Source organism: Ovis aries, chromosome 21 (genome assembly GCF_016772045.2).
Source record: "Ovis aries strain OAR_USU_Benz2616 breed Rambouillet chromosome 21, ARS-UI_Ramb_v3.0, whole genome shotgun sequence".
NCBI lineage: Eukaryota > Metazoa > Chordata > Mammalia > Artiodactyla > Bovidae > Ovis > Ovis aries.
Genome location: NC_056074.1, coordinates 22,595,808 through 22,619,599, shown reverse-complemented (window position 1 = coordinate 22,619,599; position 23,792 = coordinate 22,595,808). Strand labels below are relative to the sequence as shown.

Genomic DNA, 23,792 nt, shown 5'->3' with positions numbered 1-23,792 from the left:
GGAGTGTCTGAGATCCTTGGGCAGCTGAGTTGCCTTGTCCCTGGGCCCTTGGACCTATTTTTACATGCCCCTAAGGCCACACACATTACAGAACCAAGAAGGAATAAAGAAAAGTCCACAGGTCCCCTAGAACTTAAAGTGGAGGGTTGGAGAGTCCAGGGCAAAGATGGACAGGAAGCACCCACTGCTTCCTGTTCAAATGGCACAGGCAGTATCACTGTGTTATGGCCGGCATTCTCTTTCAAAGATGATGGCCATCTCCACGTCTGTCTCTTTCTTACCTCTTCGGTCACTTCTCTGTTCAAAACCATCATTAGCTCCCCATGGAACTTTGCATCCTCTTGAGTACACATTGGAAGGACTGATGTTGAAGCTGAAACTGTAATACTTTGGCCACCTGATGCGAAGAGCTGACTCATTGGAAAAGACCCTGATGCTGGGACAGGTTGAGGGCAGGAGGAGAAGGGGATGACAGAGGATGAGATGGCATCACCGACTCAATGGACATGAGTTTGGGTAAACTCCAGGAGTTGGTGATGGACAGGGAGGCCTGGTGTGCTGTAGTCCATGGGGTTGCAAAGAGTCAGACACTACTGAGTGACTGAACTGTTCTGAGTTCACAAAGAAGGGCCTTCACTATCTAGTTACTGGTATCTCCTTCCACTTGGCCACTCAGACTGTCTCCTTAGCCACACTGGACTTGGAGTGCCCCATGGAGGCCATGTCCTCTCATGCCTCCCATTTTGATGCAAGATGTCCAGTCTGCCCGGGAGACCTGATAAGTGTCCCACCTGGGTAATGTAACCTTTAATATTCAGGTCAGCTGTTAAGTAATTGAGATAACTAGGTGTCTTTTGCCCCTTGTATCCCCAGATGTCCAGTACCTGCATGTGTCATAACTTGCTCTTTGTGGTTGTTATTGAATTGTCTTCTTAAAGGGAGATGCTATGTCTGAGGATCTAAGCAGGATCTAAGCATCTATCACTTAAAATACTAGTGTATCAGTTCAGTGCAGTTCAGTTGCTCAGTCGTGTCTGACTCTGCAACCCCATGAATCACAGCACGCCCGGCCTACCTGTCCATCACCAACTCCTGGAGTTCACTCAGACTCACGTTCATCGAGTCAGTGATGCCATCCAGCCATCTCATCCTCTGTTGCCCCCTTCTCCTCCTGCCCCCAATCCCTCCCAGCATCACAGTCTTTTCCAATGAGTCAACTCTTCGCATGAGGTGGCCAAAGTATTTGAGTTTCAGCTTTAGCATCATTCCTTCCAAAGAAATCCCAGGGCTGATCTCTTTCAGAATGGACTGGTTGGATCTCCTTGCAGTCCAAGGGTCTCTCAAGAGTCTTCTCCAACACCACAGTTCAAAAGCATCAATTCTTCGGCACTCAGCCTTCTTCACAGTCCAACTCTCACATCATAGCCTTGACTAGACGGACCTTAGTCGGCAAAGTGATGTCTCTGCTTTTGAATATACTATTTAGGTTGGTCATAACTTTTCTTCCAAGGAGTAAGCGTCTTTTAATTTCATGGCTGCAATCACCATCTGCAGTGATTTTGGAGCCCCCAAAAATAAAGTCTGACACTGTTTCCACTGTTCCCCATCTATTTCCCATGAAGTGATGGGACCAGATGCCATGATCTCGTTTTCTGAATGTTGAGCTTTAAGCCAATTTTTTCACTCTTCTCTTTCACTTTCATCAAGAGGCTTTTAGTTCTCTTCACTTTCTTCCATAAGGATGGTGTCATCTGCGTATCTGAGGTGATTGATATTTCTCCTGGCAATCTTGATTCCAGCTTATGCTTCTTCCAGCCCAGAGTTTCTCATGATGTACTCTGCATATAAGTTCAATAAGCAGGGTGACAATATACAGCCTTGACATACTCCTTTTCCTGTTTGGAACCAGCCCAGTTCTAACTATTGCTTCCTGACCTGCATATAGGTTTCTCAAGAGGCAGGTCAGGTGATCTGGTATTCCCATCTCTTTCAGGATTTCCCACAGTTTATTGTGATCCACACAGTCAAAAGCTTTGGCATAGTCAATAAAGCAGAAATAGATGTTTTTCTGGAACTCTCTTGCTTTTTTGATGATCCAGCGGATGTTGGCAATTTGATCTCTGGTTCCTCTGCCTTTTCTAAAACCAGCTTGAACATCAGGAAGTTCACTGTTCATGTATTGCTGAAGCCTGGCTTGGAGAATTTTGAGCATTACTTTACTAGTATATAGTAGGTGTTTAATAAATGGATGGATGGATAGACAGATGGAAAGACCAAAGAAGGAGCTGGCCTGGATGTGTCTATGGGGTTAGAGAATTATAATACACTGTTATTCTCATGTCATTATCTACTATTGAGCAGTGATTTGAGTGTTCGCTTGGAAGTTCTTCCTTCGATTTAAGACATGGATATTTAGCACTATTCTAGAACGATCTTTCCTTCTCTTAATTCTTTTCTTCCATAGTTTATTCAGAAGATCCAAGGACCTTATAGCTAATTTTTCACTTACTGCGTTATTTTATGTTGTTCAAGGTAAGCGTTTTTAGGCATCCTTACAACTACCAGACAGAGATGGTTAACACTGATAATAAAAATGAAGGTAATCACTCTTCTTAGTACTTTATATATGTTAATTCATTTTATTCTCACAACAACCCTATGGAGTGAAGAACATATCTTGTTCGTTCCACTAAAGGGTATGGAGAACTTAGATTCTGATGCCATTTGCTGTGCTGTGCCAGGGGCCAAATGTGTCATGTTAAAGAAACTTTTGTCCATTTCCCCTCATTCTGTGTAGCCCGGGGTTTCTGCCTTTGTCCCTGGTTCTGTCAGGGTTTTATATTATTATGATTTTATATTATTGTGTTGTTAGTCAGTCGTGTCCTATTCTTTGCAACCCAATGGACTGAAGCCTACCAGGCTCCTCTGTCCATGGGATTCTCCAGGCAAGAACACTGGAGTGGGTTGCCATTTCCTCCTCCAGGGGATCTTCCTGACCCAGGGACAGAACCCGGGTCTCCTGCATTGGCAGGTGGACTCTTTACCCATCTGAGTCACCAGGGAAGCTAATATATTAATAGCAAATACTTATACGTGAAAGTGGAACAATGTTCTAGACATTTTATTTTCGTTATAACTGATTTTTTTTGTCTTCATAAAACTCTCTGAGAGCATATACCTTTATTATTTCCATTTCACAGATGAGGAAACTGAGACAGAAAGAGGTTTAGTAACTTATCTTAGGTCACATAGCTAATAAATGACAAGCTGGGGTTTGAACCCTGGAAGCCTGAATTTATTCCCTTTAGTCTTATACTAGTCTACATATAAGGAAATAGATTGAGGAAGGGAAAAAGAAAACTGATGTGGAGGTGCAAAAATTAGATTTGTGATGCTATCTCCTTGTATAAGGAAGGGCAGAGTTTTGGGATGTGGCATTCCATCAGAGAAGAAGATTTGGGATGAAGAAGAATAAGCCTGGACCCCAGAATCAGAAAGACCTGGGTCTCACATACTGGGCAGGTGTGCTGGGCAAGTTGCTGAAAATTTGCATCTTTACCCTCATCTGTAAAAGGCAGATAATTATGGAAGCTGCCTGGAGGGTGGCCAGAGATGAGTGAGAGTGGTAATAAAAGCATCTGGCATCATCCTATTTCATGAAAAGAGCACATGAGACTGTCATTCCCTTCCCTGTTTACAAGTCCCGTCTTTCCCAACTATTGACTTGCGCATGAAAAAGGCCTTTCCTATTCAAAAAGTAGGTACTGGTGTGGTAGGCTGAACAATGGACCCCCAAAGATGTCTACATTTTAATCCTTGGAACCTGTGAATATGTTCTTTTAAATGATAAAGGGGACTTTGCAGCGGTGATTAAATTAGGGATTTCGAGATAGGAGGATTATCCTGGATTAAATGAGCAGGCCCAGTGTGATCACAGCGGTCCTTCCAAGACAGGCAGGAAGGTAAGAGAGAAGATGTGACCATGGAATGTAGAAGCAGGGTCAGAGGAGAGAGAGGAGGAGAGGAGGGAAAAGTGAGAGGCAGGGGGAAGGGCAGAGGGAGAGAATGAATGGGAGAGAATGAGGCTGCGAGATCCTGTTGGGCGGACTTTGAAGAGGGAAGAATGGGCCATGAGCCAAGAAATGCAGGTGGCTTCCAAAAGCTAAAAAAGACAAAGACGGATTCTCCCCTAGAACCTCCAGTATAAATGCAGCCCTGCTGACTCCTTGAGTTCAGCCACTGAAACTGATTCTGGACTCCTGACCTTCCAGAATTTTAAGGTAATAAATACATGTTGTTTTCAGATATGAAGTTTGAGGCCATTAGTTACAGCAGCAATAATAAACTAATACACTATGGGATTGAAACGAAGTAACTTACTGTATTAGGAAGCTATTTAGGTTTATAGCAGAGGCTGATTTTACCACTATGAGCCTCTTGGTTCCCAAGTTGATTGGCAGTGGCTTTCGTTCATGGGACACTTCAGAATGGAGATTGGCACATCTGTACGCTTAGCACAGGTCATTGCAGGAAGGTGTGGGGAGGTGAAGGCCACGTTTAGTCTCCAGCACTGCGACCATGTGTGGACCGCCTCAGGTACTGAGCTGTCATGGGAATGGCAAGCGCCGTTCCATCTGCTGTTCAGAAGCGGATACACGGTATTCCTGACACTGAGTAGGCACTATGCTCCACAGCGAGTGTGCGTTTGTCTTGTAATCAATATGACATTTAAGCACACCTTATGAGAGACATATTTTATAGGCTTAGGTAATCCCTTCAAAGCTTTGTAGTACATATAGCGTGGGTTTTTTTTTTTTTTCTTTTTAATCTTTTAGTTCAATGAAAAGTTCCATGTTTGCAGCTAAGTATATTGAAAGTGCTCAGATGATGTCAGATGAGTGAGCTAAACAATAAGTGTTCCCAATCTCCGGGAGCTTTCCAGAGAGTGGGACGATGGTATTTGTTTTAATCAAGTTTTAATATGTGAAATATACTATGAACTTTTAAGTGCTATCAAGAAACTTGAGTCATCCTAGGCCCCCAAATTTTCAAATCCGGTCTTTTCTTTCCCAGCTTTTTCTTTTAACTTTGTTATAAAGGTAGGTGGAAACGACGCCATGACTGGAGGTCCGGCAAAGCCTCTTGTGCCACGCTGCTCCAGCTTTAGTGAACAAGGGGGTCGCCTGGAGGGCTTGCTAAAGCAGCGCTGGGCCCCACCCCTAGAGTGTCCCATGCAGTAGGTCTGGGAAGGAGCTGGATAATTTGCATTTGTAACAAGCCAAGCTCTTGGGTGATGTAAAAAAAGTTTTCTTTGGGGATATGACTGCAGACATGCATTTCAACGTCTATCAGTTTGCCAAATTCTTTAAAAATTTAAAAGTTTATCTAAAGGTTAATTTTGACTAATTTTTTTAGGAACACGAAGTATTTCTTTTCTTTTTTAAATGTGTTGATATAATTTTTTAACACCAAAGCCATTTTGTACTGGGGTATAGCCAGTTAACAGTGTTTGGATAGTTTCAGGTGGACAGCGAAGGAACTCAGCCATACGTATGCATGTATTCATTCTCCCGCAAACTCCCCTCCCATCCAGGCTGCCGCATAGCATTGAGCAGAGTTCCATGGACTGTACAGTAGGTCTTTGTTGGTTATCCATTTTAAGTATAGCAAACACTGCATTTTTGATTGAGATATAAATGACATGTAACGTCACATTTGTGTCAGGTGTACAAACATGATGATTCAGCATTTGTGTATATTGTGAGATGATCACCACAGCAAGGTCTCACTAAATATTTTGAATGAACCAATCAGTTTACTTTTGGAAAGATGAGGATGCATTAGACATCCTCCTGTCTGAGAACAATGGTGAGTTCTGAATCGGTAGGATCTGAATTGTACACACGGCTGTGGTCTTGGAGTTTGCAAGTGTCTTCTCTACTTTCCAGCTCCCTTAACCTCTGTGACCCTTGGTTTCTTCCATTGAAAACCCAGGTGATAATCCTTTAGCATGTTGTCCTTAACTGCCTGGCTTTAACTTCTTTGAGGGCGGGGCCCCTGTCCATCTGCCCATACCATAACCTGGCATCTGCTGTATGCTCAGAGAATATTAACTGAAGAAATTCCCATTACACCTCCTTTGAAACTGAGGCATTTCAAGTGTCAACATGTGGTGCTCAATGTGGTTAAAGAGCTTAGCAAATGTGAGAATGGGTGGGGAGGGGAGAGCTTCAGATCATCCTGAGCTGAAAGAGAAATTGGATGGTGATTTATAACTGTGTGGACTGTGCTTTATATAAAAGTCATCTGGCTTCATGCTTAAATCCATCTTCCTGTGCATGGCTTCATGGGCTTCTTATGTTTCAGCCTAGCCCCAAAGGGGTGTTTTTCCTATATTCGTCATTGTATTTTGTTTATTTTTCTTTGAACCAGAACTTAGTGAGAAATTCTTCTTGGCCCTTCGGTAAGGCATAGTTAGCCTGTGGTGGCTGCATTGGGAACTGGTCAGTAGAGGACTGCCAGTGTGCTCACTTAAGCAAAGAGTAGAGAACAGTGGCCAGCAAGCTGAGTTCAGGTTCCAGAAGCCCTTTTATAAGAAAAACTAAATGGCTGCCAGCAGTTAGATAAAAATCAATATACTTCCAAGTTTTTTTAGGGGGAAAAAATTGGCAGTCCTGGATTGATACTCCACAGGCAAAACTTGACTAAACCTGGATACCAGCTGCCTCCTTTAGGTACATGTAGAATGCAAGGAGACCAAACCAGTCAATCTGAAAGTAAATCAGTCCTGAATATTTGTTGGAAGGATTGATGCTGAAGCTGGAGCTCCAATACTTTGGCCACTTGATTCAAAGAGCCAACTCATTGAAAAAGACCCTGATGCTAGAAAAGATTGAAGGCAAAAGGAGAAGAGGGAGGCAAAGGATGAGATGGTTAGATAGCATCACCGACTCAGTGGACATGAGTTTGAGCAAACTCTGGGAGATAGTGAAGGACAGGGAAGCCTGGCATGCTACAATCTGTGGGGTCACAAAAAGTCGGACATAACTTAGTGACTGAACAGCAACAGGCTGCCTTAGCCATACTTCCCACCACTCCCTACTGTCTTAGAGCCAGGCTTTTTTACTTAGTTTTTGCCTACCTGCTTCCTGCACACATCTGAGGTTTTTTACCCTCAAACTGTTATGTTCCCATAAGTTCTAATTCCTGATCTTTCTTCAGTTCAGTTCAGTCACTCAGTCATGTCCGACTCTTTGTGACCCCATGAATCGCAGCACGCCAGGCCTCCCTGTCCATCACCAACTCCCGGAGTTCACTCAGACTCGCGTCCATCGAGTCAGTGATGCCATCCAGCCATCTCACCCTCTGTCGTCCCCTTCTCCTCCTGCCCCCAATCCCTCCCAGCATCAGAGTCTTTTCCAAGGAGTCAGCTCTTCACATGAGGTGATCTTTCTTAGGAGATCTAAACTCTGGCATATGGTGGTTTAAAAAAATCCACTTGGGGAGCATTTTGACATCAAAATGCTGCCTGTAATCTTTATATTGATTTAAATAATTCCTGCCGTAGACGATTTCAGAACACTGTAAAAGAACATCAATATCGTCCACAAAACTTGTCCAAAAGGATGTTGGAGAAGTCACTCCCTCTGTGCAGTGCTCTTCATCTTTCTGATGTAAAGATTGGGCTTAGTTTGGATGGATTAATTATTTGCCTATCTTTCTCCAAGGAAACGAATGACAAAACTGGGTGATCATTCTTCACCTCCGCAGCGATACTGAACTCCTGTTGTTTGGTTGTTAATGCCCATGTGTATAGACTTTATAGTTTACAAAACATTGAGTAAGTATTCACATTCCAACCCTGCCATTTAATAAGTGTGATTTTAGGAAGGCATTTAAACGCTCTATGCCTACATTTCCCCATATGAAAAGTGATGATAATACCTACCTTATCTAGTGGCAAAAATTAATTGAAATAATAATGTATGGAGAAGAATCTAGTCCAGTGTTTCACGTTTTCTAAGTGTATAAATATTAGTTTCTTGGGAGGAGTCTATAAGACTTTCAAGAAGGGATAATTATCTCCATTTTACTAAAAAGAAAACTAAGGCTTGGGGAAATTAAGTACTTTTGCCCAAAGGAAGCTAGGAACCTCTGAGAAACCTGCAGTTCCTCAGATTTCACCTCTGGTCCTGAGAACTCCTTGACTTGCATCTCCTTCTTTAAAATATCCTCTTAGTACCAATGCTGTCACGATGCCAATGATGACCCCGTGGCATGAGTTGGCTTTTCCTGCAGAGTAGATTCCCACATTGGTGCAAACGTGAGAACAGTCATGTAGAGTTGAATAAGAGGGCAGAACCTGACCAGAACTTCTTCTTTCTCACACTTTCCCCTGAAGGAACAGGAAGGCCAGAGGAGAGGGCCTGTGACCTGCGCTTCCCTTCACTATTGTGAAGGGTGACTAGCGCTCGCCTTCTGTGGAAAGTTTCGAGATGAAGCAACTTGGAATGAAAGTCTTACCCTGGCCCCAGTCTGCTTCTCTAAGGGGAGAGTGCAGAAGAAATTCTTAGAACCAGAGCAAAGGGCCTTTGAGGGGTTAGCTGATGGATGCTATATTTTTTCTGACTTTGTGTATATATAAATCAAGATGTATCATCAGTCTTATGAAACTCCTTGGAGAGACAGTTGCAGAGATTTGATTGTGAGTCTCAGAATTTATAGATTCTTTGTCAATGGCTATAAAGTGATGAATTTTTATGATCACTTGGCAATATAATTTTAGCTTTTAGGGGGAATCATCTTTCTAATATGTTGATAACAGAGAGAACCATATGAAATAGCCAGTATTTAACCATTTTCTTCCTACAAAAATGGCAGTTTTATCTGGTTCAGTTAAATACTTGACAAGGATGGAAATAGTAACAGATTAGCATTATATGACAAGTTAAGAATTGTCACTGTTTCTTCACAGGTGCACTAGCAGTCTTGTAGCCTTGGGAAACTTGGAGGATATCCTGTAATAGAAACCATCCTTGTCTCATTTGTTCTCCTCTTCCATTGACTTTGCCCACACCTCCGACATTCTGGCAGTGGCAGTGAACAAGAGTTATTTTAATTCTTGATTATATTCTTAATTACTTTTAATCTCATATACTACTTGATTGGTTGACAAGTAGCTCTTTGCCTTGATCACAGATTTTGAAACTTGAAACTATTGACCAGATCTAGTTTCTTGGTGTACTACTTGCAAAATCTCCCAAATTCTTTATTAATGTTCACTAGGAAGCCATAACAGCTTGTGAATAAAAAAATGGATTTAAGCGTAATGTATGTGAAAGGTCCTAATATTATGCCTGGCATGTGGTAATAGTATTATGCCTAGCAGCATCTGAAATTGGAGTGGGCACAATGGTGATTTTTTTTTTTTTTTGGCCACACCTCATGGCTGGTAGAATCTTATTCCCCAACTAGGGACTGAACCCAGACCCTCACAGTGAAAGCACAGAGTCCTAACCACTGAATTGCAAGGAAACGCCCAAATATGCCATTTCTTTTTTCTCTTAATGGTGATATTTTAGTTACATCTTCCGCAGAAATTAACGCTACAGGTGATATGTATTAAAACAAGGAGAGGATAACAGAGCAGTTGGCTTCCCTTCCTTCCAGCCTTCAGCACAGTGAGAGTGCAAAGTCTTGCAGGATTCTGAATTGAGTATTAAAGCATTTAAGTATATCTGCTTGGCTTTGCTTCCCTGATTATCTATGCTACCAGGATACATCTTGCACTCCATTATTAATATGTCGTGCTATCCTGGGAACAGCGGGGCAGGAATCCATGGATCAGCTTTGTTGCTGATTAGCTGTGTCTGGCTCTTTTGCAGCCCCATGGACTGTAGCCCGTCAGTCTCCTCTATCCATGGGACTTTTCTGGGCAAGATTACTGGAGTGCATTGCTATTTCCTCCTCCAGGGCATCTTCCTGACCCAGGGATCGAACCTGTATCTCTGCATTTCCTGCATGGTCCTCCTCTTTACCACTGAGCCACCGAGGAAGCCCAGTCCATGGGTCAGATACTCATGAACAACCCACAAGGACAGTAAACAGTGGCCATTGGCAGGTTGGCTGAGCCACAAAACTGAGTTTTTCAGATTAGTGTGAGGGAACTGGTCCCCAACCTGGCCTTCATCTACAAATTAATTATCCCATTACTCTGTTCTTTTGTATGTGTTGGCTTTGTGGGTGATATGATAGATTCTAGCGGTACCTCCACAACTGAGGATTTACTGCACTCTTAGAGTATATCAAGGATCTACTGTTTGGCTTTGTTTTGCATTTATGGTGTGCTTCCTCTTGAAATCTTTGTGGTGTCTAATGAGTTTAAGCATGGGAATATGACAAAAATTGGAGAAGGCAGTGGCAACCCACTCCACTATTCTTGCCTGGAAAATTCCATAGACAGAGGAGTCTGGCGGGCTATATCCATGGAGTCACGAAGAGTCAGACATGATTGAGTGCATACACACACATACACAACACGTGCATGACAAAAATACAGAAAGATCCCAGACTTTCTAGAAAAAGCGCAGAGGTTCTGTGACAGAGTTTCGAGCAGGTGAGCTAATAGGTCTAAATTAGCCTGTATCACTTTGTTTAGTGGGCGTGATATTTGCTTAAAGTCTGCTCTTACTTGGGAAGCTGTCTTTTCCAGAAAGGAAGGACCACACTGTCTCATCACCACTGTTTTGCCCTTTCCCTGGAGCGGGGCCTGGGAGAGAGTAAATACTCAGTCATCACTTTTCCAGGAATGAATGAGGCTGCCAGGTTTCAGTTTGTCTCTGGGTGAAATTCTCCAACAAGTACTGCTCTTCCGCATTCATTTGAGAGGCAGCCGTGGGGTCTAGAAGTTGGAATCTAAGTCTGTCTCCTTCTCTGTAGATAAATTCAAATTTTTATGCAAAAAAATAATTGACTCTTCTTCACAAACTACTTGTGTAAGGCTTAGGGCTTTTCATGTAGCTTAACAGAGGAGACTTTAACCTGAGAACTTTTTTGGATAGAAAATACTGATTCCAACAGGGTCAAAGTGAATTTTTGCTTCAAGGAGCCCATTTGTAGAGAGGCTACACTGTCATATAATTTAGCAGATCTCAGAATGTCTCACAACCCCAAATGATCTTTCTCTTTCAGAAGATGCCTTGAATGTCTAGTACTCTGCCATTATGGGATTGTATAAACAGCATTTTTAAAGGTCTGTGTAATGTCAGTTCAGTTCAGTTCAGTTGCTTAGTCGTGTCCGACTCTTTGCGACCCCATGGACTGCAGCATGCCAGGCTTCCCTGTCCATTACCAACTCCCAGAGCTTGCTCAAGCTCTTGTCCAGTGAGTCAGTGATGCCATCCAACCATCTCATCCTCTGTCATCCCCTTCTCCTGCCTTCAATTTCCCAGCATCAGAGTCTTTTCCAGTGAGTCAGTTCTTCCCATCAGGTGGCCAAAGTATTGGAGTTCCAGCTTCGGCATCAGACAGATTGAAAACCACAATCAAAGAAAACTAATCAGGCTGATCACGTGGACCACAGCCTTGTTTGACTCAATGAAACTATGAGCCATGCTGTGTAGGGCCACCCAAGACGAGCAGGTCATAGTGGAGAGTTCTGACAAATGTGGTCCACTGGAGAAGGGAATGGCAAACCCCTTCAGTATTCTTGCCTTGAGAACCCCATGAACAGTATGGGAGGTACCAGACCCTTGACTTATGTCAGTCCATGGACTCAACAGTACTGCTGCGAGACAGTTATTAATATCAGCATTCCTGTGCTACAGATGATGACTTTGAGACTTGACGCAGTTAACAGTTTTCTCAGGTTTTTAAGAGTAGTTTCTCAGGGAACTCGAATCTAGTGCAGAGTTCAAAATCTGTATCAATAGATCCTGTCCCCTAATAATTGTGATGGAATGCAAGTACCTCCAGGAGAGGGGACTGGTGAGAGGATAGTAGCAGGCCCTTCTGTCTTGGGGTAAGCATCTTTGTTAAGAGACAGTTATACATCAGGTGATACAGAGGAAATCCCAGGAGGAGGAATAGAAAGCAGACCGAATAAACTTGTCTAATTCTCTCTGTTTTGCCAGAGACCAACTCCAGACACGGCACTGGGCACGTATGGTGCGAGCACTGTTGCCAAGGGACAGTCATGTCAGAAGTGACAACACGCTAACAGAAACTGCCAGTTATTGGGCACCTACTGAGTACCACATGCACATATCCTCTCATATAATCACCACCACCACCCTGTGTGATCAGTGTAACACCCATTTTACAGATCAGGTCATTGAGGTTAAATTGCTGATGATCGTAATTCAGTAAATGGCAGAATCAGGATTTGAACCCAGATTTGTCTGACCCCAAAGCTTGTGATACCACTCTAATGGCTGAAAGTGAAGAGGAATTAAAGAACCTCTTGATGAAGGTGAAAGAGGGGAGTGAAAAAGCTGGCTCAAAACTCAACATGCAATAAACTAAGATCATGGCATCTGGTCCGATCTCTTCATGGCAAATAGATGGGGGAAAAGTGTAAGCAGTGGCATATTTTATATTCTTGGGCTCCAAAATCACTGCAGATGGTGACTGGAGCCATGTAATTAAAAGATGCTTGCTCCTTGGAAGAAAAGCTATAACAAACCTAGATAACATATTAAAAAGCAGAGACATCACTTTGCCGACAAGATCCCTATTGTCAAAACTATGGTTTGTCCAGTGATCGTGCATGGATGTAAGAGTTGGTCCATTAAGGCTGAGCACTGAAGAATTGATGCTTTTGAATTGTGGAGCTGGAGAAGACTCTTGAGAGTCCGTTGGACAGCACAGAGATCAAACCAGTCAATCCTAAAGGAAATTAACCCTGAATATTCATTGGAAGGACTGATGCTAAAGCTTAAGCTCCAATACTTTGGCCGCCTGATGTGAAGAGCTGACTCATTGGAAAAGACCCTGATGCTGGGAAAGACTGAGGGCAGGAGGAGAAGGGGACGACAGGATGAGATGGCTGGATGGCACCACTGACTCAATGGACATGAGTTTGAGTGATGGGAGTTGGTGATGGACAGGGAGGCCTGGTGTGCTGCAGTCCATGGGGTCGCAAAGAGTCGGACATGACTTGGAGACTGAAAAACAACAACAAAGCCTTTTTTTTTTTCCTGTAAATATTACTCCTTAAGCCCTCATCACTCTCCTTTTAGCATCTGTGTCAGCTCTTGATGGAGACCTCCACTTGGGCTAATCTCTTCTGGGAGTGCTAGGAAGTTAGGGATTGTTACTCTGACATTGTAGCAGAAGAAATGATGTGCAGAATGCCTTCCTGAAGGAATACACACAGAGGCATCCTCTGGGCCTCTCCCATGATATTAACCCCCCAGGGCGCTTTCGCCCTCAGGAGGACCGCTGAGTCTGGAAGCAGACACACTGCGGAGCTCAACTCTAAGCATCTGATCTGGGGCCTCCAGAACAAGGGCTGACTTGGAGAACTCAGCCATGGCGCCCTTTCCAGGCCTCTCTCTTTGTTTCAAGGGAAAAATCAAGAAGTCAGAAAATAACCAGGCAATGAAACAATTCTAGGCAGTTGGAAGCAAAGTGAAAAAAGATAGCTACTGGAGGAATTCGAGATTCTTGTTTTCAATTTTCTTCTCCAGAGAGTTTTTTTTCCGTATCCATGTGGACTTACCCATTTGCTGTAATAGCAGAGAGGCTCCTATAAAATCTTGTTAAAAAGGAATTCTTGACAACATCTTAGAAAGCCCAAGTTATAAATATCTTAAAAGATAAGGAGGATATCTTTGCCAAATTAAAGGAAGCAACTGGGCAAGGCATTAAAGCAGCAGAGAAACAGTCTGACAGAAACACTTAAGCCCCATCCAGCCCTCGAGTCCCTCATTCTGAAGCTTTCTCTTTCAAAGCCACCAAGAGAGCTAGAGATGAATTTCTGAAAGCTTTGAAGCTTGAATGGCCAGAGCTGGCACAGCAGGTATGGAGCGCTGTGGCCAAAGATGGCCTTATGTGTCTGCCAAGCATGTAGCAGCATGTGGGGCTTACAAGGGAGATACTCCTGAATGTTTCCCCACCTGGGAGAATCAGAAGCATGGGCATACCTCCCTTCTTTCTGGGGTTCCCTTCCAGAATTAGAACTGCTTTGTCTGGGCCCTGCTGCTGTGTCGTGCAGTGGTGTGTACCCCCAGGACCACACTGTGGCCTGTGACCATGTGACCATCTGAGGTGGCTGAACACTGACATAGATGGAGAAAAATGTGAGACTGGGCAATCACACATCAGGTTGTGGCCCCCAGGAATGCAGAGCAAAAAGACAACACTGGTGAGACAGGCATTCAGGAGCACAGTTCCCCAGAGTACTTTTGGGTCGGGTTTCATGGTTGGATTTCTTTTATTTTTTCCCTTCTATTTTTGGTTTTGGAAACTGGCAAGGGGAAGGAGTGTCAGGAGAGCATGGAGGCCTGGTAGATAGGAAACAGACCTCCCCAGTAAATGTGACCACAGGCGCAGCCCTGTCCTTCCCACCCCTCCCCATCTCAGTGCCCAGTCCGGATGTCACTGGAGCCCCACCTTGAAGGCACTGCTTGATCCATCCCTGACACAGCGCAGCTCATCCATCCTGAAGCTTTCAGACCAGCCTGGAAGGGCTTGGCCTGGCTGCTGTTGCCATGGTAATGGAGTGCCAAGGCTTCCCTAAGAGCAAGAAGGACCCTTGCCTTCTCTCCACTTCTGCTTCCGTTCCTGAATGTGGCCCAGTGCTCTGCTTTGGCTCTGGGTCCTCTCTCTCTGCTCTTCTCCATTGCTCCCTGGCCTCTGGCCATTTTGACTCTCTTTTGGTTCCCAGAATGTGCGAGGCTGCATCCTGCATGAGACCTATGGTGGGGGTGTTCTTCTCTTCTGCTGTCAGTACTTGGCTCACTCTTACGTCTCAGCTCGAATTTCCCTGCAACAAATGTATCTTGAGTACGTACAGTGCGCCCTATGCTCTTCTGGGTGCTTGGGGTTACATCAGTGAAGAGAACAAAGGCCTTATTTCTGTGGACCAACTTTCTATCTCTTCCTTGAATTCTCACCTGACCCCCCATCCTTCCAGGCTGGATCAAGTCCTTTAGTACATGACAGATGCTATCGGTATTCTGTTTATTTAATGCCAGTTCCCCTACATTAGACTATAGATTCTACAAGGTCAGGAATTATGTCTCTTTAATTCACCACTGTATACCCAGTACCAACACACTGCCTAACACCCTGAAGGTGCTCAGTAGATATGGGTGAAGAAATGGATAAATAGATGGATGAATGGTAATTGTTTTTGTTGACAAGTAGCAGTATCAGGTGTGAGGATCACACATACTTCTGGAAGGAAGTTGTTTGTGCTAAGAGGCTCAGGAAGAAGCTATACAGAGCTTTTCAAGTCCTTCGAACGTACAGGTTCTTGCTCAGCCTTGTCTGAGCTCCAGGTGTCCCACTACCTAAGCTCTAGGCATTTCATGTTTTGTTTTGTTTTTAATGACCATGATCGAGCCTGACTCGAAAGCAGCATCTGTTTGCCTCCCTTGTTAATTTCATCGTCTCAAGATGGAGACCTCCAAGGGGCTTGGTGAGAAACTGAACTATCAAAACTAGCACCCCATTTACTTGGTCTGCCTGGAACCTGACCTTCCCCTGGGCTGCAGTAGAGATGGTCTTCATCTGGATTAATCAGTTTCATGCACTTTGCAATCAGCTATGCTGGTATTCAGAGTGAAATGCTACCATGACAACTGCCACAACAGATGGTATTTGATCAGTCTCTAAGCTACAGAGGAGATATACAGCAGTGCTTCTGGGGTTTACATATTTTACGTTATCACGAGACCCTGTCCGGCCTTAACCATGACTGAAATGTAAAGTTTTCCATTTGTCTGCCAGCCCCCTCCCTTCTCTTTCCAGTTGTTTGCCATTTATTTTAATTTTCCTTGCTCTCTGCCTGGGCTGGATGTAGATGTATTTCTGGATGTGAGAGAGCTAGGCTACACCGTACTTGGTCCATGGAAGTTGCCCTGCAGGTCTAATGTTTAGAGACTGTTGAGAAGCTATTCAACTATGGGATGGAGATCCTGGCTGAGAGTAGGGGGAAAGGCTTAAAATTGCCAGCCTTTCTCTCTCGGATGTTCATGGACCACACAGGGTGGAGGCCACGTATGGCCCCAAAGCAAGGGAAACCCTGGGAAGTGCGTCTTGGTCTCAGTTTGTCCCCTTTTACTGCCCTCTCTTTGATCCGGCTCCTTTCTCCTCCCAGGGTCTCTGGTGTTGTCCCATTTCTCAGCTTCCTGCCTCCACCCTAGCTAGCATTACAAACTCCAGGAGCTCGATCCCAGAGCTCTTGGACCCATTTCTAGGGCAACAGCTACAGCAGCCTTCTCACCCAGTGCCCCTCCCCACCCCCTCAGCAACACTGGAATGTCAGACTTTGCACAGATATTTTTTTCAGCTAATTTTGGAAAGCAGTTTATATTGGCCGCTATGTGTTAATGAACAACTTCGGTTCTATTTACATACTTTGCTGGTGAAGAGTCTTTTCCTTCGCTCTGCCTCTCAACTTTAACAGGATCTGCATCCCGCACTAGATGTCTGGATCCCATATGAGCCGTGAGCCTCTCTAAAGATGGGCACCTCATTGTGCTGTGATGGGAACCCCAGGGGCTGCCACTGGCCAGTCCCCTCCAGGGATGATGTGGTGGGAGTATGCAGTCTCAGTCATACAGGAGGCTGGATTGTTTACCTGAACAGTGTTTATAAGAAAACCTTAAGGTGATTTTGAATCACAAGAGAGCCTGGATCAAAGAAACAGTCTCCCCTTCTGATCTCATTCCAAGTGAAGCGGGAGGTTGGAATCCACATCTGACCTTGCTCCCCAGCCCCTTGCCCTTCCTGGGGTACAGATGAAAAGAGCATGGGTCTCTGCCGCCTTGTCAGGCATGAGTTTTAACCTTAATGGAACATTATTAAAGAATGGATTTGAAACTTGAGGAATGTGTTTTGAACTCCTCCTGTGAGCAGAGAATTCATGGTAGAGGGGGGAAAAAAAACTCAGGGCGCTTGACGGGCTTATGAACCATCTTTTAAATGATGAACCAAGTTCTTATTTTTAGGTTTTATGTTTTCTGGGAGTGCAGCTCAGCCATCTGGATAGTGTTCCCGTTTCATCTCCTCTTTAGGAGAAAGCATTCCTGGTGCCCTGGGGCCTCCTCTCTTCACCTAATGGAGGGAGATCCTAATGTTTCCCTTGTTTATTAGATGCTCTGATTCTCCTGGAAACGGAGGGGAGTCGGGGTGTGTATGGACCCTAAAGAGGGGGATTGTGTAAATGTGGACTCCTGGCTGGGAGGAGAACTCTGCACCAACACCAGCAAAAGAATGGAGCGTAGTGCCTGGCACAGAGCAGACATCGCATCATTACCTTGATTGAATGACTGATTAAAAGAATCATCTCAGATTTCTCACCCTTGGCACTAGCTGACATGTGGGGTTGGATAATTCTTTATTGGGAGAGATCTGTGTTAGTAGCATCCGTAGCCTCTGAACACTAGATGTCAGTTCCCTTCAGGGTTGTGACAACCCCAAATGTGACAAGATGTGGCCAGATGCCCCCCGGTGGTGGGGAGGGTTGCACAAAATCCTCCTTTCCTGGTCTCTTTCACTTAGCGAAAAACTACTGATCAAAATTATGAAATTCGTTGACAGAGTGATAGGACTGTAAAAAAAAAAAAGAGAGAGAGAGAGATGAAGTATTCTAGGTAACCCACGTATATTATTCCTCCCCTTAACAGAGTTTAACATTTAAAAAGAAAACCCATGGATCAATTGAAATATGCCAAGGCTAGCCTTGCAAAAAGAAATTACCGTGGACTTTAAATGATGACACATGTATCGAATGCTCCATACACATGCTCCTTGGAGGGAAGGTCTGTAGGATTGCCGTGTTGCAGTAAGCAGAGCTTTTCCTGACTGTCTTGGCGGGTGTCCTTTTTCGTGTGTTCAGTGTCGCACTGCCACAGTATTGGTGAAAAAAACTTAAACCTACCCATCTCAGTCCACCCACATGACACCTCCCAGGATAAATAACAAATGCACTATTTTTGATTTTGCATTAGCAGGTTCAGGGGCGGTCAGCCTTTTCTGCTGCTCATTTTCCATGGGGACATGATTGCCAAAGCCTCCTTTCTAAGCTGTGCACCACGAGATATTAAAAGAAGTAGGTTTGGGCCCTGTATAGCACAGGGAACTGTATTCAGTGTTCCTGTGATAAACTATCAGGAAAAGAATATGGAAAAGAATGTATGTATAACGAAATCATTTTGCTGTACAGATTAACACAACTTTGTAAATCAACTATACCTCAATAAAATTAATTTAAAATTAAAAAAAAATAAACACACCCAAGAAAGTGGATAGGATTATAGGAAGAGACAAGTGGTAGCAGGAAAATTTTATAATTTTACCATGATTTCAATATTAATACCTTTGTATGGAGGCAGAAAATCCTTTTGAGTGGTTTTGACCTGTTCCCACTGTGTGCAATAGCATGAATTCTCAAAAGCAGGGTTTTATAATAGAGTGCAGTCACATCTAGAGAGAGGATTTTTATTACACTTCTGCATGGAAGCTGGCTGCTCTAAACACCTTGCACAGGATCCTCCCAGCCATTCTCTTCCTTCTTCGACTGCCTCCTTCCCCCCCACTTCCCTCCACGATGGTGGCACCTGAATTGTCACTGTCAGTCATCCTGCACTGGAAAGAGGAAAGGAGCGCTCTCATTTTCCCTCCCGCTTTGTAAGATACGACTTTCTGCCATGGTGGCAGGCAAAACCCATAGCATCAGCATTTATTTTATCTGTGGGAAATTGCATTCTACCCCTTTTCCTAGAGATGAAAGAATGCCTCCCACATGAAGACCCTGGAAGCTGGGAAAGAGATGGGAACCTGAGCTTTAAAAAAAAAAAAAAATGCAAGGATGGAACAGATTCTTTTTCAGTGGATGCAGTTTTATTCAGGTGTCCCCAAGCTTAACATGTTTAGAAGCTGCGAAGACTGAGAACAGAGAATGCCAGACATCAGGGGAGGGTGGACGTGAACTTTAAGAAGACTGCCTTGGAGCCAGACTGTACTCAAAGGAGAGCTCGTAAAATGGAGACACTTTACTCTATGGCTACGAAGGAGCCATCAGGATGTTGCTTGGGGGAGGAGAGGAGAGTGGTCACAAGCACACTGTGATAGTCATTTATGGGTTCAGAACAAACCCCTTGGGTCAAATACTGGTTTGAGCTCATAAGCATGTGGCCGGAGCCTGGGAAGTCGGGCAGGGGCTGGGGGGTTGTAGAGGTAAGGAAGACGTGAAATGCAAACTCTGTGAAATCCAAAGTTCCCTCCGTCAAGTCCAAAGCAATTTCTTTTATTTATGGTTACCACTGACATGAATCAAGCCTGAACATTTTCCTGTAGACCTAAAAGTAATTAACCCTGACAACTGAAGTCAAATTAGACCTTTGGGAATGACCTAATTGCTCTTTCCTGTGGAGGGGGGGCCGGGGGGGACGTGGGCTTGCCCTTGGCCGTGGCATCCACCCTGGAAAGCCTGGAAGGCCTCCCAGACTCTGGTGGGGTCGGGTCCCTTCTTGCCACAGAAGACACACAGGACAGAGAGGCTGGGTGAGCTGGCAGCTCTCCTCGGTCCTCTGCGATGCCTGCCATCCTGAGAATTTTGTGAGTCAACACTACCCAGATTCCTGCTGAAATTCCCATTCACTCTTTTTATATTTGACTGCTCGCCTCCTCAGGGGCTGGAAACCTCTCCCAGCTGCTGGTAGGGGGGTGGGTCTCCTAACCTCATCCCCACCTCCATGTTTCTGGCAGCTGCTCCAGCGTTCAGGATAGCGCTGGTGACAGTGATCCACACAAGAGCTCCGATTTCACCCTGGTTATTTTTGGCAGCTGTGAGCAATCCAAGGCCTCGACTCTTGGCACTGTGTGTGGTTAGGATATTAGGTAACCTTTTCCTGTGCAAGTACAGACAAAGAGTCCTGACCTGCATCCATCCATCCATCTGTCCATTCAGCATTTTCATGTCATTTCTTTTCCTCTTTGAGAAACTTAGCAAATGCACAATGAACCCTCTCTTCTGACATAGCCTCTTGTTCCTAATAAGAGATGGCTCTGGAGAAGGCTAAACATTTATTGAGTGTATATTGTTGTTTTTTTTTCCTCCTAGATTGAAAACATAGATGCCTGTTTGAATTTCCTGGCAGCTAAGGGAATAAACATCCAGGGACTCTCTGCGGAAGGTGAGTCAGCACCTGTCATGAAGTTGCCCTTTCACTGTTTGAAATGCCCAGCTGTTACTTATTGATGACATTTATAGAGTTAAGCCAGTGGGTCCTGGTAGGCTCTTCCAGTCTTGTTTCTCTCTGGTTTTGAGACTGCTCAATGCTTGTCTACACTTGAGGATGCCAGTTTTTTTGACAACCTGAAGAATCACTCTGAGAGTGCCAGTCCAACCATGCCAGCCTTGTCCGCCTGGCACAGAGGGAGCAGCAAAGACGGAGCCGGTTCTCTCTGAGAAGGGTTTCATCACACAATGCCGATTTGATTCACGTGACCGACGAGTCAGTTAATTATCAAGCCAGGCCTTATCTGTGGAAGAGAGAACACTTAACCACAGAACATATTTAAATCGTACAAGTTCCCAGGGAAAAATGCCTAATCCTTATCTCTTACTTTTATTAGAAGAAGCAGCACTTTTCCTAGCTCCAAAAAAAAAGCACGTGATTTATTAATGAGATGCTCCATTCTGACATCCTGATTAGTTTTTAATTAACTCCAATTTGGTGGCTAATTAACACATTAGTGTTTGCTGGTAGTTTGCTGTTCAATTAAATGTTGGTCTGGAGATGGCTGGTCTGAATTCTTAGCCTCCTTAGGCAACGTCTCATTGTGGAACCTCACTGTCTCTCTCTCTCTCTGTCTCCTGTTTGTAAATACAAGCAGCTGCCAGCTCCGAGGCTGCCACAGGCCCCGGCATCCTCCCAAACTCATTAGGGTGCACCTGCCTCCAGTTTTCCCAGAACAGGTAGAGCTGTGTGGGCTTCAGGTGACACCACCCTAGCATGCTTGTGTTTCGCAAAGGTGCCTGTTAGCGTCGACTCTGGTGGTTAGGGTGGGGAGGCGGGGAGCGCTGAGGAAAGACACAGCCCCGTGGAGCAGGTAAGTTTGCAAACATGAACCTTTCGGGCCCTGTTCCTTACCTTTGCCCTGCTGCGTGGTGAAAGCTTGGTTGTCCTGGCTGGGTTTCTGCACTGTAGTCTCTCTCGATTTTGGAGGTGGGCGGCCACTATTGGTGTCTTATGTCTCTGATCGCAGTTCCCCAAGTGGGACCTCTAATAGGCTGGGGCTGTCCCGGGTCAGACACAGTCACACTGCTTCCAGAAGTCTCTGAGCGAGCTCTTGGTGATCAGCCTTCATCTCAGCTCAGAGAGAAGGGTCCACAGAGGATTGCTTGGTCTGGGCTGTGGGCCCTCCTCCACCGGGGATGAGACCTGGGCTGAATGTCATGTGGCATACACCTTGCTGGGGCGTGGAGGGTTGTTGGTGGTATTTCCATGGAGACAGAGAGAGATGCAAATTTCTGTTCCAAGGAGCACATGACTTCTTTCTGGAAGAGAGTGCTGGTGCTGGTGTAGGTGGCGGGCGCACATTCCTTCCAGTTCCTGGGCGTGATTAGAGGGCGTGTGCCCTCACAGCAGAGCATCAGCAGGGGCTTCTACAAGTTATGCATAGCCGAAGGAGCTCCAGGGGATGTAGACTGTAGGCCAGCTTCATCTCATGTGGTCTGAAGGAGACCCTAGCCACCCTGCCATCCATCTACCCATTGTCCTGCCTTCTGCCTGCCCTGTCTCTCCCATGCCCCCACCTGCCCCATCTTCTGTATACCTTAAGGCATAGAGAGTCTACTCAACAAATGTTTGTTGAATGAATAAGTACCAACTGCGCCCAGGTGGCTTAGTGAAAAGTCCACCTGCCAATGCAGGAGATGCAAGAGACCTGGGTCCGATCCCTGGTCAGGAGGATCCCCTGGAGGAGGAAGAAATGATAATCCACTCCAGGATTCTTGCTTGGAAAATTCCATGGACAGAGGAGCCTGGTGAGCTACAGTCTGTGGAATCGCAGGAGAGTCAGATACGACTGAGCGGGCACGCACATGCCTTGAAGGCTTTTATCTGCATTAGCCCCAGCTCTCACAACAGGCGATGGAATTTACAATAGACCGAGTTACAGATGAGGAAATTTTGCCTTAATGAAGTTGTGAAGCCTATAGTGAGTGAGTGGCAAGGCAGGGTGTTGAACCCAAGTGATTTCAGAGCTCATGTTCGTGGTGTCTTTGGGGACAGCAGATGGATAAAATCCAAGCATGCCAGGTACAGGTGAAAGAAGTCGAAACAGATGTAGAACCTTTGTCCTAGTGGGCGCTGTCTCAGAAGATGCTGGGCCACTCCCAAAGGCACATCCTGCAGAGGGACAAGCCCTGGCCCCTGGTCAATGGGATGTGGCCCCTGTGAGTCTCTGAGCAGAGAACAGACTGGAACCAGGGGGTTGAGAATCAGTCACTGGGGTATAACCATGAAGTGAGGTTTTCAGAAACTGCCCCCACCTGTGCTATGCTCACCCCCATCTTTCCTGCTGAGTTGAGGCTCACTTAGTATCTGGGCCAGAACCTATTTCTCTTTAGTCTTGCACAGTTATTAGGAGAGGCAAGAGACATGGGTGCCATCCCTGGGTTGGGAAGATCCCTTGGAGGAGGAAATGGCAACCCCCTCCATTATTCCTGTATGGAAAACTCCATGGACAGAGGAGCCTGGTGAGCCTCAGTCCATGGAGATGCGAAAGATTCAGACACAGCCGAGCAGGCACACCTGCACGCACGTGCTTTTAAGGCTTTATGTCATAAATTTAAGAATAGATTTATGTCAATATCTAAGACTCAGTCTTGTTCATTTTTAAACTTCAGTCTCAAACTCAAAGCCTTTTCCCGGTGTCCCCCAGAGCAGGTGGCTTCGGAAGACTGAAGGGCGCTGGGGCATGGTGCCTTCCCTTCCCTCCCCTCGTCCCTGTGCCTGGGAGGCCAGGGTCGGGGCCAGAGCAGAGCAGCAGAGTTCTGCCAGTGGCGAAGTTGCTGTCTTTCTCTTGGGCGACTGTCATTGCCTCTGTTCCAGGTGGGGGTCTCTGTGTGCCCAGCCGACGGGCACTCGATCCCACGCTGCTTCCGGGCTCTGGTGGTCTGGTGGGAGGTTTGACCAGCTTTTCCAGCTCACCCCCAGCTGGTAGCATTCACCCCCCCATCCCCCTGATTAGGACTCTCTCTGTCCCTGCACTGAGGCGGGCCCGGTAAGGCCGTAGACCTCAGCCTCGTGGTCCCTGCATCACCCACCATAGAGCCGCAGGAATGGGTGGGCTCTGTCCTCCGCCTGTAGCGATGGAACAGACCTCCTGGCACCTGGATGTCGCCACCTTATGGGCTCTCTCCAGCTGTTTCCAGCTTAGGGGGCCTGCAGGCAGCTGTGCCGAGTCTCGTCTAAGCAGGTGTCAGGGGCCCTGGGGTGCCAGCACCGCCACTCGGAGGAAATTTTCTTGGGGCCTCCACTCCGTTGACTTGAAGAGGTGCACGGACCCCACCTTCTTGCTCCTTGGGTAAGGGAAGGGGATACCCTGTCTCA

The 23,792-nt window shown here is 45.5% G+C and overlaps 1 protein-coding gene across 11 annotated transcripts in view; it reads left to right on the top strand.

The window, feature by feature from the left end:
- NAV2 (neuron navigator 2) overlaps positions 1-23,792 on the top strand; it is a 799,971-nt gene that overhangs the window by 525,928 nt on the left and 250,251 nt on the right. For all 11 annotated transcript variants that reach the window (XR_009597822.1, XM_060403976.1, XM_060403975.1 and 8 more), the window contains one exon: positions 20,294-20,366. Coding sequence is in view for 10 of the 11 variants with exons in the window: in XM_060403976.1 (XP_060259959.1) it covers positions 20,294-20,366 (73 nt within the window). In the remaining variant the exon portion in view is untranslated. The remainder of the gene's footprint in view (positions 1-20,293; positions 20,367-23,792) is intronic.